The sequence below is a fragment of the Ovis aries genome, chromosome 2 (genome assembly GCF_016772045.2).
Source record: "Ovis aries strain OAR_USU_Benz2616 breed Rambouillet chromosome 2, ARS-UI_Ramb_v3.0, whole genome shotgun sequence".
Taxonomy (NCBI): domain Eukaryota; kingdom Metazoa; phylum Chordata; class Mammalia; order Artiodactyla; family Bovidae; genus Ovis; species Ovis aries.
In genome coordinates, this window is record NC_056055.1 from 53,214,212 (window position 1) to 53,232,585 (window position 18,374).

General features: G+C 38.9%; 1 protein-coding gene across 5 annotated transcripts in view; it reads right to left on the reverse strand.

Annotated features, from left to right (window-relative positions):
- Positions 1 to 18,374, reverse strand: part of UNC13B (unc-13 homolog B) — a 219,448-nt gene that overhangs the window by 83,413 nt on the left and 117,661 nt on the right. For 4 of the 5 annotated variants that reach the window (XM_042243292.2, XM_042243290.2, XM_060409307.1 and 1 more), the window contains exons 9-10: positions 5,268 to 5,579; positions 2,959 to 3,049 (exon numbers count right to left, since the gene is read on the reverse strand). In XM_042243292.2, the coding sequence (XP_042099226.1) occupies positions 2,959 to 3,049; positions 5,268 to 5,579 (403 nt within the window). Of the gene's footprint in view, positions 1 to 2,958; positions 3,050 to 5,267; positions 5,580 to 7,679; positions 15,690 to 18,374 lie in introns of all 5 variants that reach the window. The other variant, XM_060409309.1, reaches the window with a different exon arrangement.

Here is an 18,374-nt window from a genome sequence, read left to right on the forward strand (position 1 = left end):
GGAGAAGGAGACAGAGTATTTATTCCATGCCTGGAAACAGTAAGTACTTTGAACAAAAGATTTTACATATTGGAAATGTTGACTAAACAGAGTACGGAAAGAAGTAGCACTGGAAAGGAATATAGTCTATATCATTGCTTTTCAAATTCTTTCTGCAAAGGATCTGGTTTCTTTATTCCCAATATGTCATGACATTACTGGTAAGAGTTTAAGTTGGTGGAAGGCAGATACAGTTTGAGCTAGTTATTAAAGTTTTTCACAAATATCCCAATCTATCTATTTCAAGGTATACCATTTGCTTGAAGTTATATATGATTATATATATAATTTGGTTAAGCCATAGAAACGTGAGCAAAAGTGACATACTGTATCTTCTGGGCCAAAGAGTAATCTGCTATGTTCTCTTTCATTTGTTATCTTTTCCTTCCCTCCACCATCAATATCGGCAATGTTCTAGAAGCTGGCTGATCACTTACCCTGGATTGCACAGAAGATAACAAAGTAGAACTCCTCAACATACAGGATGATAAGCATGAGTAAAATAAACCTTTGTTGTTTTAAGACACTGATAAATGGAGACCAATATTTATTGAAATTATAAATATATCCTCTCAGATATATTTGAACACAAACAAAATGATGTATGTAAAAGGTAATCATTTGCAATATGGTTTGTTACAGCAAATGGCCCAAAACAACCAAAGGAACATCAACAGAAGACTAATTAAATACTGTAGTTCATTCTACAATGAAATATTATGCAACCACTTAAAAAGAAAGAAGTTCTCTTAGAACTAATATGGAAGAATATCCAAGTGAAAAAACAAGATATTCCCTATGTGTATAACATACCTTTTTTTTGGGGGGGGGGTAAAGAAAAAAGGGGGGATTAGAATATAATTCATATTTACTTATACCTGCATAGGGAAATTCTATAAGAAAAAGAAACTAACAAAAAATTATTATCTTAGGGCAGATGGGTAGAACTTTCAATTACTCAGAAAAAAAAGTCCTTGGTGCCATACTTAACTTCTTACTGTCTCAAAACCTCAATCAATCTGCCAGCAAATCTCATCTTAAGTATAAATGGTGTACTTCTGCCTCTATCTTCAGCTGTTATCAGATCCTTCTTTAAACTCTGGCTCCCCTTCCTCCTCTTGGCCACACCTAATCAGCTTTCAGTTACATGACCTGTGTTAAGAATATATTTACTACTGTTCCAGTATTCATTAAGTTGCAATCATTCTTGGTTACTCTTAAATAAAGCATGCTTTTCTCTAGATGATTCTAAGCTCTGGCAACTGCTTTTAGCTATCCTTGAGAGACTCTGAACTGCCTCTTAAAAGGCCTTAACAAACCGCTCCAATACATTCTTGTTTTTCTCATTCAGAACTCTTCTTCTACATGGAGGTTATTTATTTTATTTTCCTTTATTATAATTATAAGACCCTTACTTTTAAAAAATTAGTAATAAAAAACTGATGAAAAAGAGAATTCTCTTCTTTATAGTAGTATGCCAACTAACGAATGTAGAAAGGATAATAGAAATAGAAAGTTACCATTTGGCAACCAGCGTTTGTGGTGGTAGATTCAGACAGAAGTCATACACGGATCCTTAGCCTGTACATGGAGATTTGATGAGAACGAGATACTGGCATCATCTCAGAGTACTGAACCACAAAACACTTATGAATTGCCAAGAAAAAATGGTGCCTAACAGTGGAGAAATCTGATTGATACAACCTTAACTAGGTGATTAAGGTTAACATTACAAGGGGTAGGACAGGCTGACAACATGTACTTTCTGATGCAATTCACTAAAAAGAGTCCAATATACCATTTTTGTGTAATCCCTGCCAAGGAAGTATGGCTTGAGTCTGGACATGAGGAAACACTAGACGGACCCAAAGTGAAGAATACAAAGTGAAGGCCTATAGTATCTGTCAAAAACAAGAGGAACTGCTTCAGAGTAAAAGAGATTAAGAGACAAGATTATTAAATGCAACATGTTAGCCTGAGTTGTATCCTGGACCAGAGAAGAGATATTGTTGGGATAGTTAGCAAAATTTGCATGGGGTTTTGATGACAGCGTTGTCACTGTGGATTTCTTGGTTACAGTGGAGAGTAGCCTTGCCTTTTTGGAAAATACAAAAAGGAAAACATCATGCCTCTCCCTTTCTCTCAAATGGTTCAGCAAAACATTAGTCATTATGGATGCAGGGTGATAAAGCAAAAATAATACAAAATGTCAACAACTGGGGCACTTTGGTGAGCAGGATATGGGAGTTCTTTACACTACTGTTTTGTCAACTTTTCTCTTAAGTTTTAGGTTATTTCAAAATAAATTACTTTTAAAGTATGTTTACACAGGAAAGCATGCTTTCATTTTTAACAGCTGCCAGGTATTATACTACTGACAGCCACTTGTCATCATTTAAAAACCACCTTTCTGCCTGAAGACTGACTACTGAAACACAGATAAAGATACTCCAAACTTGTAACATTGAAAATGAAAAATATTTCTATTTTTACTTTTTTACATTAGTTTAATGTGTTGATGTTTTGGACCTTAAATGAGGGGACCCCACAGAAACTCTGGAGTAAAATTTCCAACCCTGTAAAAGTCAGCCAGTGGCACTTGAACTGGCTGGCCAAAGGAAACAACAACTAACCCTAAGAGGCCCTGAAATAGTCTCCTATCCTAAACTCAAAATAGCCTCACCGATGATAGTAGTAGCAAATTAAACAGACCCACCAGGTCTATTTGAGTTCCATTATTTAGGGTAGAAGGAAGTCAACAGCTACCTCCCCATCTCTTAAGGCTCTAGCTTACTTGTCATGCATTCCCAGAAGCACACTATAATATGACTAATCACTGGCTGCTTCTCCAGCACCATATGTCTCCCAGTTTCAAAGGAAAAACTGTCCCAGCTAGAACTGGAACAACAGACTTCCTACCTCCTGTAGCTGGAGTCGAACCTTGGTAACTGCTCGGATCCAGTGCGCTCTGGCTTGGGTAAATGGCGAAGATGCAGTCTCCTCAGGAAAACTTGTAACAGAGAAAAGAATGTTCCTTAAGAATAAGCCCAGGCCACAGGATGACAGTGCTCAAGTCAAAACTGCCAAATACCTAAAATTAAAAGGTTTGCATTCATGCCTATACTTGTCTAGTGATTCAAGCCACTAAAACAGCATATCCTGAACATCCAACATGAAAAAAATTCTTCTCTAAAATGACAATTGCTTTTAGCTTTTCATCTGTTCCCTTTCTTTCTTTCCCTTTTTCCACTCACCTGACGAGGCAGCTCACTGGAACAGTTAGGGGTCAGGATACTAAAAGCAGTGACAAGGGCCCTAAGTCAGTGGCTAACATGGAAATGGTGCAGAGGGGCATGGAGTAGGCCTCTTCCCCGCCTCTCAGGATCGCCACTCTCCCTTAGGGGCTCTACATAGCATCCTTGGGGCAGAACTGTGTTCCTGCAAACCCTTCCTACTCCACTAAGTATTTTGGAAGGCCTATCAATTCCTAGTCTACATCAAAGCACTAAGAAAAAAGGCAGAGCCCTCCTCCTGCTGTGATCTTGTTCCTTGAGCTGCCTCAGGAACATCCTAAGTGCAGGGAACAATACACATAACAAAGGAGCTCTGAGGCAGAAACACTAGCCTATATTAAACAAATAATCATCTAGGTTTTGCCTGTGGAATAGCGGTTCATTTTTGGTGATGATGCTTCTCCCCTCGCTCACTGGCATCTATTGCCAAGGCAGTAAACAAGAAACCACCATACAGACACACAATATATATGCTAGGCACTGATGCCACTTCACTGCGTCAGTTGTTTTAAAGCATCTGCGGGCCTTTCTGAAACCAGCCTGGATGTCACTTGCACAGCTAGGATCTGGGATGACAAAGCCTGAGAGAAGGATGGGCACTTCGGCTGCTTGACCAAGAACTCTACCCAGACAATAGCATCTTTAAAGTCCAAGGTCTACAAAGAGCTATCTTTTAGTGAGTTGTCAATCCAGTTTAAAAAAAAAGCTGGTCCAGAACTCAGTCTCTCTGATGTCTTGTCTACTAGATGAGCCACCAGAGATGATTAAAAATCAGGAAAACAAACAGAAAATAAGTTTCTACCTTCGAGTGGTACAGTAGAGGCATCAACTGTTTTCTAACTTTTACCATATAATCAGTGTTCACTGCTCTGATCTTCCCATGACCTTGAAATTTGAGAATTTAAGTCACACCTAGCTCTTGTCACTCTACTCCAGTGGTTTTCAATTAAGGACAGTTTCGCCCCTCAGGAGAACTCTGGCAATAATATCTGGAGACATGTCTGGTTGTCACACCGAGAGCTGCTACAGGCATGTAGTGTGCAGAGGCCAGGGATGGCACTAAACATTCTACAAGGCATACAGTAGCTCCCCATAACAAACAATAATCTGGCTCGCAGAGTCCCCTGATGGCCTAGTGGTTACGATTCAGTGCTTTCACTGTGGAGGCCTGAATTTGACCCCTGGTCAGGGAACCATACCACATGCTGAACAATGTAGCTAAAATATCAAAAACAAAACAAAACAAAAAAACGAAGAAAGAATTATCTGGCTAAAAACGTTAATAGTGCCAAGACTGAGAAACCCTGCTTTGCCCCAACCTATCAGCAACTCACTGACCGATTTAGCTCAACAATAACAATACTCAAACTCAGTACTAAGCTTCATTATGTGACTATTAAAAGGACAAATTTAAAATTTTCCTTCTTCTGGGTATCAACTGCCAGACATACTGCTAGGCCCCAGGGAGACAGAAAGGTGATTTAGATTTGGCTTCTAGATCGATTCTTTAACTGTCTCCCAGATTAGTCAAGGAAAAAAACAAAAATGAAAAACACTGTTCACCATAAAAAATTAAAACATTAATAGGCTAGGAAGCCTGTTTTATTCGAAGCAGCTCCTCTGAATGAAATAATCTGCAGGGCTCAGGTCAGTTCCAGACTCAGAGGTTGTCATATATGGGGTCAACTAGTAAGCCAAGAACTACAGACTCTAGAAGACCTGGTACACTGCAGCTACAATGTTCTTCAGAGATCCTTGAAATACTTTGGTAATTACACCAGAAAACAATGGAAGCAGTGCAGAGGTAAGCCTCAGTATCCGGATCACAACCATACCCAGCTGCAGGGAAACAAACAGCAATTGCATTCTGTCAGCAGTACCATAGGGCAGGTACTGAGGAAACCATATGAGCTCCCCAAGGTAGCCATGACCTACCTCTCCTGGGGGCCTCGGACAAGGTCTCTGTGTAGCACCATATCTGGGGGTGGATGGGCTGTGGCATCTTCTTTCATCTTGGGTTCACACACTCCCCCTTTCTCCTCTTCACCTGTCACCTCCAAGGCTTTCTCTTGTTCTCCAAAACCCACTTGGCCATCTCTGGAGAGGCTACTAGAGCTGTGGCAGGAATGAATGGAGTCCCTCTCCCGACGGTCATCATCTTGTTCATGACACTGGTCCAGTTCACTTAACTGAGAGCTTCCTTGACTCACGTTACAGGAGGAGCCATACCTACTACTGCTGGTGGGGCTGTGAGAATGAGAGGAGGACAGATTAGTAAATAAATACAAACTAAAGACCGGAACAAAATAATGGATGAATCCAGGAAATAATGATTCTATCAGTGGCAAGGATCACAAACAGGAGGTTCCTGGGAAGAGAGGAGCAAAGTTCACATTCTAGAAGAACTAGGATCTATTCAGCAAAATCACAACAAGGAAAAACAACACAGCATGCTGGGTTCTCCAACAGCACTTAGCCCCAACCCTGCAACTGACTTTGAAGAATTCTTTATCTTAATCTGCTATTTTCTAAGTAGGATTAAGAATTTTTCAAATAGTCTGTTTATGCCTAAAATTCCCTGCTCGAACTTCTTAAAACCTGTCCAGTGGCTGTAATCAAAGTTTTCTAATTTTCACAAAGTAAAATGGGTGGATGAACTCTACTCCCTTTTTCTGTTACCTATTAAATTGAGAACTCTTTTCTTCCTCTCCAATTGGAAATATAAAGGTCTGTTCCTCAGAATGTGCAAAGGAAAGTGAACATGTTCCTTCAATTGTCCCTCCACCATCTGCACAAGGTAATGGAAGCCAAATAGAGGCTAGGACAAAGAAATTCCTCAGGGAGAATGGTCTCATTGACATGAATGTTACCGTGGTATACCTGGCAGCATAGGAAGTATCCCAGAGCCATCTATAATGGAGTTCTTCTCGGGTCATGGCTCAGTTTTGGACAAAATGGACACAGTCCAACTCCAAGATCTGAGTCAGGGCCACATTAATGCATTTTTGTTCCTGAAGAGAGACCAGAACAACCCCCTCTCTCAACCACCTGAATTCCCATACCCGGAAAGGAAATTTGTTCTCCTGGTATAAGAGGCATAGAGAAAGTGGCAGTGAATTGTGACTGTATAGAAAGAATAGCATTCAGAAGTTACTCCCTTGAGCCATGTACTGAATTTTAAGGATTCAGTCCTATTCAAAATAGAGGGACTTGGGGATGATCTACATGACCTATCCTAGCCCCATCTAGATAGTTCCATCCCAAGTCAGGGGCCCTTCATTTTAATTCTGCGGGGACAATAGACAGGAATTCCCTTGCCAAAGAGTCAGGCTTTAACTAAAGGGCTAATGTTTATTGTTTTCCAGTGTTATTTTCCCTCCGGTTCCTCCCAATTATCTGGTGTTTCCAGGCTGATTTCTGATTTTTCACCCCATAGCAGGAGAGGTAGCAGGCTACTGTGCTGAGTAGTTCCTAACACACAATCTCCAAAGTATTTGACCAACTTCTTTGGACTGCTTTGGGCCAGTGTTCAAGGCAGCACTCAAACTGTCCTGTATGGTGCTTCCTCTTAGGAGAAATAATAGTACGCTTTGCAATTCATGGGGTCGCAAAGAGTCGGATACGACTGAGTGACTGAACTGAACTGAACTTGCAGCTGGACCCTGTACACTGCTCTACCATAGAGCACAATGCTCCACAGCAAATGATAGCCCTGAGCTCCTGGGAGACTCTACCAAAAACACCTAACAAACACCAGTCTCATGGGTGATAAAATTCAGAAACTGCAAGAAGCTATGCAAATCCATATGGAATAGGATATACAGTATAGATTATTCCAAGCCATCCTTTGCATTTTATATTCTACTTAGTAATCTCATTGCCACTGGAGAAAGCATCTTAGAAGACTTGGAAAAGCAAAGCAAAGTAGGTCTCTCCCAGCTATTACAGATACAGGTGTTCAAGGCCCAAGGAAGCATTCAAACCTATCACATGGCTATAATTATTAATAATATATGCCACTCAATGACTTGCTGCCTCTTCTTGCCCTCCCTTCTCCCTTCTACATTATTCAAGGCAGAGCAAGCCAGAGTAAGTAAATCCCAGAATTTAGCCTCTCCTTTAAGCAGCAAGCGCATTGTTCCAATAAGTGAATTATATTTGGTAGAGAGAAGAGATGACAATATCCACATATTATTTCTTGTTACTTAATGCCTAACATGAAGCTCAGGTGCTGGGAAAGACACAAGGAGGATAAAAAGCAGGCTATGGTTAAGCTACCACTAAGTCATTGCATCATAAATGGTCAATTCCTTAAAATCATTTATGATGCTTTAGTTGAGAACAGGCCTTTTGCTGGTCTTTGGTTCCTTGATGTCCAGCAGAGTAATTGGCTGCTGTACATTTGAAACAGAGCCAGTGCTAGCAGGCTCTGCCTCCTCTTCATGTGTTTCTGGTTGAAGTAGCTCAGAGACAGTGCAGTGTTCTTCCTCATGATTCTCTGAAGGACAGATATCTTTGGTATCCTTGTCTTCTCCAGATGCTGGGATTTCTTGCTGGTTTTCCACTTCTCCAGGCCTTGAAAGCTCCTGAGTACATACACGTTGCCCAGCCCCCAGCTGCTCGAAGGTCCCAGTGGGCTGAGCCTTAGCTGGCTCAGCACAGGCCCTGGACATTTGAAAAGACTCCAAAGTTTTGTCAGTCTCACCAGATTTAAGGTCTTGATCACTGCTTATAACCAAACCTGGAGAGGAGGATTCTGCAGGCATTTGTTCAGAGTCCCCTTTGTTCTCTTTCGGCCATGGAAATGAAAGATCCAGCTTCTTTCCAAACCTTAGTTTTGAATCGCTTGCCACTACACTACTCCCCTTCCCCTCACTACCTCCCTCAAAGAGAGTTGACAACTTCTTAAAACTGGACATTAAACCAGTCTCTGCTGCTCTACTGCCAGTGGAGGAAGGTGAGGAAAAGAAAGAGCTCAGTGATTTCCCATAGTCAGCAGCAGAAGATGGAAAATGGAGCTTTGGCCAACTGGTCACGTTTGGGATTGGCTGCTCCATTTCCTGAGGGACTGCAGGTGAGTCTTTCTGGGTATCAAGTATCTCACAATGTTCTTTGGCACAAAGCACAGGTTCCTCCAGTGGAGGGTGAGAAATGTACCCTTGGGTTTCCGGTGTGGCACTCTGGCTGACACTTGCCTCACTGAACAGCACTGTTTCTAGTGAACTGGCTGCCTGTAGCTCTAAGAAGTCTTGGTTTGCGGAGATGGATTGCATATCTGGCTCTGGTTCAAGAGGAAGAGGTGGCTGAACTGGAGGAGGAAGCTCTTTGGCAATCCAGGTAGGATCTGGATGCAACTGCATTGGCAATGGGATATGCTCTGCTTCCAATGATGCCTCTGTGTCTGTAGCCTGCAGCATCCCCATGTCTCCTTCATCACTCAGAGACAATACTCCTTGCCCAGTATCATCCCCTGAGACAGAAGATGTACCCTCAATTGTTTCAGAATGTTGGGGTTCTGGAATATTGTCTGGAATATTATTGTTTTCCATTTCAGTTGTTAACTTAGGATCATCTGTCAAGGTCTCCAAGTCTGACTCTGCACTAACCACTGTCATTCCACAGTCACTGACCATAGATTCTGAATTGAGTGCTCCCAAGGTAACTTCTTTACATAAATTTTCTGGAGGTACTGACGCTACAGTATCTTTGAGACTACCATTTTGAAGCAATGCAGTAGCTGCAACAGATGATTCTTGTTTGCATGTCTCTGGTTTGGGACTTTTAAAAATTCCAAATAACTCACCTTTGAGAGGCTGGGATGATGTACCAGAAGAAAGAGAGAAAAAAGAATTTTTCTTTGGAGGTTTAGGAGAAGAGAAAAGTCCGGAGAACGTTTTGGGAGGTTCAATTAAGGACCCAGAGAAAGATTTCACTTTGGTCACAAACCCTGAAAGCATTTCTACTGAAGAGTCCAACACTGATTTGTCTTCCTCTTTATCTGCACCTTGACTCTGGAGGTGCCATGTACCTCCTGACTCCACAGAGGAAGAAGTTGGCTCCAGGATCTTTGTTAAGACCTCATCAGGGGCCTTTTCTAATGGCAAATTCAACGGATCACTAGTAAATCTTTCATTTTGGTGGGAGTTAGTACAAGTGTCTAAATTGTTGAACTTTTCAACCAAATGGCTATCATGGGAAAAAGAGCTGGTCAGTGAGTCACTCATGGATGCTTCTTGTATAAAAGCTTCTTCGTGGGTAGATATCTCAAGGTTCTCTGGACCAATGAGCAGTGTTTCAGTCTGTGCCTGAAATCCTGGTGAATGAGGAACAATGTCTTTTTGTGACTGATTTGTCTGGAAATCTGAAGATGTCCTTGGTCCATTACTGGAACCTAGTTTTCCTGGATCTTTCTCCTCTACATTGAGCTCATCTGCAAGGGAGATCATCTCAGTGGTGTTGCTAATGGAAACACAAAAAGCCATTTGCTGTTCATGAACTACTTCCTGGACCATGCTATCTCCATTGCCATTAGAACCTTCTTTAGTTATTGTACCACTCATGTCCACAAAAACACTTGGCTTCTTACAGGGCTGGGAAGTCACTGGAGCAGTAGTTGAAAGGTTCTGTTTGTTCCCAGGACTCTGCTGCTTTTCATCCAAAAAAGACAAGTTGAAGAAACTGAAAGAGCTTTTAGGAGAGGCATCCTTCTTGCTGCCTGAGTTAGCAGTGGGGAAAAAGGAAGGAAGTGTGAATAGCCCTTCTGCTTGAGATTTGGTTCTGGGTAGAGCAGTAGAGGCTCTGTTCTCAGATTTTTCAGATCCAGTCAGGAAAGAAAATATACTCTTTCTTGTTGGCAATTCTGGTTGGGAGGGAGATGTTGTAGCAGTTGAAAAACTGTGGTCTTTGTCAGAAAACTGATCTTGTTCATTTGAATTTCTTCTGCTCGGAATATCTAAAGATATTTTATCACTTCTTGGGACTTCTGTCACTATAGACCCACCACTGGTTTCTACTAAAGAATCTTTGGAAGAGTCTTTGAAACCTGTTGAGAAAGATGAATTTGGTGACTTGTAGGTTAGGTGGTTTCTGGAGGGTACCTCTTCTTCAGTCAAATGATCACCCTTGATGTCCTTAATTGCTGGTTCCTTTAGCTCACTGTCATCAATGGTAGTCTGCTTGTTCAGACCTCTAACTCGAACTTTCCCTTTAGAGGAAACTGGTGCAGCAGGAAAGTTCCCAATATCCTGTCTAGCTAGATGTGTGGGATCAGGACTAGACTTGACCTCTTCCTTATTAGTCACTGAAGAAACAGCCACATTTTCCGTTGTTTGTATAGGAGACATACTGCTTTTAAAGAAATCCCCTAGAGTACCAAAAAAATTTGAAACACCAGGAGATTCATTCTTTTCCTGAGATGATATCTTTCTATTTTTATCATTATTCTTTTCTAAACTTGGTGATCCTTCTTTATTTACTTGGGTTTTAAACAGGTTCAGAAATCCAGATGACTGCTTCTCATTTGCCGCTGCACTTACTGAAGGGTCTTCTTCCCGGCCAAAGAGCTTCAGTGCGCTTTTAAATAAAGTTCTCTCAGGCTCTTTGGAAGATTGGTCCTGGGGAGGCTTATAGTTCTTGTGTTCATCCCTGCTAAGCTGTGATACACGGGAAACTGAAACAGAGTCAGCTGTAATCATCTTGTCATCTTCTATATCTGAATTATCCTGAGGAGTTGTTTGGCTTACCTGAAAAACAGGTTTTAACAAACTTTGCTTTTTCACATGCATGCTTTTATTTAAAGGGGATTCTTTCTTCATATTTTTAGTGAATTCTAGTTGCTGAACACTGGATACTATTTGTCTCTCTAAATCCTTCTTGAGAAGACTTTCTTCCTCATTTTGAGAGTTACTCTCTAGTTGCTTACTTGAGATTAATAACTGAAGACTGTCATTTGTTATCTCTGCTAAGTTTGACTGCTGATCTCTTTTCTCTGTGGCTGATGACTTTAAGGTTTCACTCTTCTCAAAATTCAAAGTATTTCCAATTGAAGCACCCAAAGCAGAAAATAATGAAGTCACTTTGTTTAATGATGACATCTCTTCTGTTTGCTGTGGGATGTTAGCCTTATTTTTAGGAAATGTGTTAGTCTTACCTTCTGAAGAGGAAGCTTCTTCAGAAGAAGACTGGATCCAATGGAAACTAGGAAGGTTAACTGATGAATCCTTAGAGAGAGGCTGATGTTTATCTCCCTTTATAATTTCATTTTTATTTAAGACATGATTACCAATAGTTTGGGGCTGATTTCTGAGATCCAATATACATTCAGAGTCTTCAGAACCACATGGCCTTTCTTTAAAAGCTACAAAATTTCCTTTAGACTTTTGATTATAGCCTGAAAAATCTAATGGTTGATTCCTTTGGTCATAATTTGACTCAAGTACTTGTGAAAAGGTTCCTAAATTTAGATACACTGGTCCCTCACTTCTTGGCAAAACTACAGATAAATCAAGTGGGTCATCATCTGGTTCCTCTTCAACATACCACAGTAACTCATCTTCCTTGTCAAGCACTTTAAAACTGTAAGCAGAAACAGTACAATCATCCAACATAATACTTGACAGATCATTTGTTACATTTTGTAAGTCACAATTCAAACAGTCTTCATAAGAAAAATCAGGTATAAATAAATATGCATACTGCCCAGTAGAATCAGTAAGGAAAAAATAGATATATTGGCCATCATGAAACATAAAATATCCATAATCACCATCCTCTGATGGCCACCACATTCCATTTTCAAGACATGACAACCACTCCTGATATTCATAACCAACACTTGAAAAAATAAAGTTTTCATCCATTCTTGATGAATCTAGATCAACTATGGGGCGTGTACTCTTCTCATAACCTGAAGAACAACTTAAGTCAATGGGTAGTTCTTCTAGTGAATTCTTAGTCTCATTAATTGGAAAATAACAAGAACTTCCATATAATGAATTAGCTGCCCACATATCACCTCTTAATAAGTAATCTTCATTAAATGCTAACTGGTTGAATGATTCATATGGTAAGTCACACCAAATGACACTGTTTGGATTTGTTCTCTCCTCCGAGATATTTGCATTTTGATCCTTTTGGCAAAAGTTTATTGCTGAGTTTTCTGAGTCAGGCCACAAGAAATCATCGGTTGGTGGAAACGTATTTTGATTCAACACATAATATACTGGCTGAATTTTTTTGGAATTCTTTGAGAAATCTTTTATATCAGAATCCCAGTCATAAGAGAAAGGACTGTCCATGTCTTCAAAAGACTGATAGTGGTTTGAATGACTAAGGATATCAGTATTTAATATAGGTGAAGTTGACTTGTTAGAATTCTCATGTAGTTTTGCCTCAAGAACATGATGTGGTATTTGCCTCATAGGCCAAGATTTCTCTGATAGGTCCTGCTGTGCAACTGGAGTGCACTGAAGTACACTGTTTGCAGAAGAGGGGCAATTCTTTTCACTTTGCTGGTTTTTCCACGTAGGAGGGCAATGATCGTCAACCCCAGCATCAGATAATGGAATGTCTTCTTTAGGTAAAGTCAAGCATCTTTTTATAAGGCCGGAAGTTTCTTGTTTTTCATGATTCCTCTGGTTTTCAGAAATCACACATGAAGTAACAGGGATCTCATCCGAGGATAAACGTTTAGTTCCATTCAAACCTTTTAGGTCACCTAAAGACATAGACTTTGCTTCATCTGGTTTAGAATCAATCATACTGCTACTGGATATCAAGTTAAATATTCCAGAGAATAAGCTTGAGGTATTACTCCTGTGAGGAGAGTCATCTTTTTTCACGTTTAATTCTTGTTGATTAGACAAGTTTTCTAAAGAAGAAAACTTGTTAAACAGGCTAGAAAAGAGTCCTCCTTGGGTTCTTTTCTCAGAAGCTTTGTCTACAAGTTTGGCATCACTCGTTTCATTAACCGAGGTGGGTTTTGAAATGGTAGAACTAAATGCTAATGAAGAGTCTGGTACTGTTAAGGATGTCACTTGTGTAAGAGCCTTACTTTCTTCTAAAGAATCTAAAGGTATATGTTCTTTGGACACATCTCCAGGAATGTTTAAGGTATCTCTCTCACAGTTCTCTACTGCTGTGTGGTTACTTGAGTTTAATTCCTGTATACTCCCAAATTTCCCAAGATTACTATTAATATTTGGAGCCGAATCACACTTTATTTTAGTAAGTGTGGCATCTTCAGAAGTATTTATTTGGTCACTCTCATTAGATGTCTTTATATCACCAAATTTCCTTAGATTACTATGAATATCTGGAACTGAACTAGATTTTATTGAACTAAGCTTGGCATTTGCACGGCAGTTTCTTTGGACTTCTTCATCAGTGGTTACTGCTGAGCCACGAAAACTCTGGTCATTGACAGTTTTATGGCTGTCAGTGAAAGAAAATTTAAACAAAGGGAACACGCTTCCTTTCTCTTTTAAATCCTGCTGCTTTTCAGAATGACTAAGAACTTTGAGAAATGGAATATGTAATTTTCCACTAAAGGGAAAGGAACATCCATCTTTCTTAGGGTCCCTTTCCCATCCATCTTCTTCCAACTGGTGAATTTTCATAGAGTCTGACAAAGTCTCCTTTGAACAGGCCTCAGGGGAAGTGAGCAAAAACTGGCTAAAAGATTTTCTGAGTGGCTCCAGGAAATCATCACCAGCAATTTTCTTCCCCTCTAATGGCTCTGAAGATGCCTCTTTATTTACAGTTCTACTCCCAGCTACACAGGGATATGCCAAAGTATCCTTGACACATATTTTTGGTTGCTCTGGTAACACAGACAGATCTGTACCGGGTTCTCTTTCCAATAGATTCACAACATCATCTTTCTTACTTGCAGAAAGAGCTGAGTTAGAAGGTTCAAAGGCTGAGTTAGAAGACAACAAATCCTCACTTAGGGGCATTTGGTGGTGGGGAGTTTCTCCATCACTCCTATTTAAAGTGACAATGCTACTGTCATTGCCAAGGGTGTCTTCCCTTTGATTTGACCCCAAATCACATGCAACAAAGTTTTCCTTTCTTGTTGACTTGCTCTGGTCATCATCGTTTTTGGTTTCATCCTTTTCTGAAAAAATCTTTAATGGATTTAGCATGCTGAAAACAGACTTTATAACTGAACTCTGACTCTGTGGAGCTGAGTCCCTTCCAACAGTTTCCATTGGATCCTGAGAGTTTAGATTTCCAGTTGTACTGTCCTTGTGCTCATTTTCAGAAGTTCTGTCCACTTTGCAAAAGTCCTTATTGTCAACTGTTTGAGAAGATATCAGAGACGGAGATCGTATGGAAAGATCATTCTCTGATACTGACCTGGCTCTGGGTCTAGATGGCGAATTACTCACCCCTGTTTGATTGAGAGTTTCTGTTTTCTCTGGAACTAAATGAACCAGCTTTTCCACAGAGGTTGTTAGATGCTTTGTGCCTGAACCCACCTTTTCTGAGAGTGAACTAAATAAAGAACCAACAGCACATTTCACTCCATTCAGCTCAGGGAAAGAGATGGCCTTGTCCTTATCGTTCTTGACAAGGTTTGAAGATGGTATTTGATCCTCAGGGATTTTCTTTTCTGCATTATTAATAGTACTATTATGTTTAAGTGTTTTTTTAGTTTCTGAAAGGGAACTAAATTTATTAATCTCCTCTTCCTTCTCTGCTAAATATTCTGACACTGTTTCTACCAAACACTGAAGCTCATCCATTGTATCAACATAGCCCTCCTTGGGTTCCTCAACACAGGAAGAGGTCATCTCTTTCGTGGGGCACTCAGACACCTCTCCAAGTGTGTCTGTATCACAATTCATCCTTTGGGATGGGAATGAAGGATTCGCTCTATAATATTCTTCTGGAAAACCTCCAATATGATGGACATTGGATGGATGACATGTTGGTGAGAGTAAACCTTCCTGCTTATCAGAAACAGGAGAACCCAGAAGTTCATCAGAAGTACTGCTGGTAGAATCTTCAAGAATATCTAATGGAGTGAAATTAGTAACATGCTGGTTTAAATCAGATGACTTTTCATAGTTCTTCAAACAACCAGGAAGACCAAAATCATGATTATCTAAGTCAGTGACCCATTTGCCACTCTTAACCACAAATCCATTTTTGTAGGGATGCAAAAATGTGAAGTTTTGTTCCTCCTTTTCAGTGTGGCAAAAGTCACAATTTCCAGTGTTTGGATATGTACTTTGGAAGATAGTCTTAGTTCCTGAATTATCATCATATTGTCTTCTTTCACTGTCTTCAAAATGACTATACAAGGGTGTTTTTTTCCTCCTCCTATCTATTGTATCGTATTTCTGAGGATATCTGGAGAAAGCAGGCATTTCAAACTTAACATCATAATTAAAGGCAGCAGAGAATTCTTGGCTTTGAGATGGTGCCCTTTTTGAATTCTTGTACTTTGGTTGTATTTGTTGGTTGTAATATTTATCAGTTTTCAAAAGAGTTCTCACTTCTTTTACCTCTGCTTCCTTTAAGTTTATGTTACTGTCTTCTACAAACTCTTGAGACATTTCCCCCTCTACCTCCTCATATATACATTCTTGCTCTTCATAGTCAACATCAGAGAAAGATGAAATAATTCTAATTTTGTCATTTTGAGCCTGAAAGCCTTGTCTGATGTAAAGAGAAAAATGGAGGAATAGTAAGGCAAGAAAAAAAAAAAGGAGAAACAGGGAAAAGAAAAAAAAAATTTTAAGATTTAGTGCATATTCAATGAGAAAACTAAAATTAGTAAAATTATCTATGTGATAAAAACCATTCAGACTGAAAAGATATAAGGAAATCCATACATTCTTAATTCAGCATTATAACAACATAGTCAAAAAGTTTTTTCCACATCAGAGAAAGACTACCTATAACAACTTTAAAATACTTCACCTGCTACTTAGGATCCTATTGTTTCCTAAGAAAGAAATAGGCAAATAATAAGAATATGTTCCATCAATATTTAGAATGTATTTATAATGCCAAAGTTTAGAACTGTTACATATCCCATGAACATATATCAAGGGATATCAAGAAATCTAAATTTGCTGATGAATTTGGGTCTGAGAAGCCACCAAGCTGTTAACTTGCTGAAGGTTGTATTTTAGGCAGTATAGCCAAGAATATGGTCAAACATAGTACTTTTAAAAAGAAAAATATGTAGAAAATAGAATAAAACTTTTTGACTACCATAAGTCAAACCTTGTCACAGTACCAAAAAGAGAAAATTATTTAAAGTATCAAAATTTGTCATTTGTGAAACCTAAAGGCTATATGCATTGAGGATCACAGTGAAACAAACATATTTTGCATACTGATTACAGAATCAGAAGCTACACATTCAGCTTCAGTCAGTGAATACAGAAGACAGCCGACCTTTCTTTCACTTAAGTTAAAGACTGCCTATTTCCTGTGTATCGAGGCGGGGGTGTAGAGAAGGCCTGCAGACTAGGAGTTTGTCAGTTCAATGTATTCTTCTATAGATCTAACATCTGATAGCATTTATTTAGGAAACAAACCACATCAAAGTGTCACTTAGCCACTAAAGAGCCATCAAGAGTGAGACAGATATTTTTTTGACACCCCTCAACACTAGAGATATGCTTAATAAGCTCACAAAGTTCAACACCATTGTCAAACCTCCAATTATGCATTTTTACATAATATACATACATTTCCCATTATTCTGGTTATTCCCATTATTTGGTTGAGTGAGGGAAACCAATTTATACATACATATATATGTGTGTGTGTGTGTGTGTATATATATATATATACACACATAAAATATGCAGTTTCATTACTCTCAGATATTCTCAAAAAGTCAAACTAATTAACTCCATCCTACAAGAAGTCTTTATCATTGCAACATAAATTAGTCAATAGCCATTAGTCTGTGGTAATAGAAACTATTTATTTTTACATTTCTAACTTACTGGAAGGTACTACAAACTGTTGATTCAATCAAGGATTTTAAATTCTTCCTTAAAAGCTTTAACTTAAGGTCTTAGACTATTTCCAAGAACTTAGTATTTACAGTAATAGAAGTTTAAAAACCAAACTAGTGGTACAATTTCTTCAAAAGATTTTTAAAGAAAAATCAAGTCAAAAATTTAAGTTAAAAATGTCTGTAATACAAGTTGACTTAAAAATCATGTTAATGTTTCCTTTGCTGGAGATGCTAAAATATTTACTCTTTAATCTCATTTCATATACTGATCTAGGAAACTAATCAAATTTATATGTGATCAATTAAAGAAAAATTTTAGGAAAAAAATTTACAACTTAAAGTACAGCACTAATACTCTTCCAAGTGTTACTACAGCAGTGATAACAAGGTAATGATCAGGTAAACTACATATTCTTCTGGGCAACTGCAGTCATAATTCAAGTTGATGTGCCATTATTATTGCTGGCCTGCACACTCAACGCTTAATACAGAGGGGAAAGAGAGCCAAAACAATTTTGTTTTTGCTATTGTTTTTTCTTAAATAAAATATAAATAACTAAAACCAAATGAATAAAATAAGCAATTAATAAACCAGCAAGAAGTAGGGACCAACTTCAGTAGGATTCCTGCCACACTTCTTTTCAGAATTAAATTGTGAACAGTAAGAATTCTACATGATAAAATGTTACTGAAAATACTCTCAGAGATGACAGTAAACAGAGTTAGATGTTGTCTAGCAGGTATATGACCATCTGAGGTTCAGAATATTTACTCACCAGTTTGAAATGGTGGGGAAAACTCTCAGATCATCCTATAATATAGTCAATTTTAGCAACCAAAATTATGAGCTAAATTGGAGTGGTTTTTCAAAAAACTAACCTCCAACCAGTGAAATCTTGATTCAGGAAACAATTATCAATGGATGCTAAAATCAACAGATAAACGGTTGTTGAAAAAAAAGAATATATTCACAATCTCAGGTATCATCCCAGAGATCCACAATTACAAAGAAGAAAGGTAACTTTACATTAGAGAAATCCGGTATATATACCAGA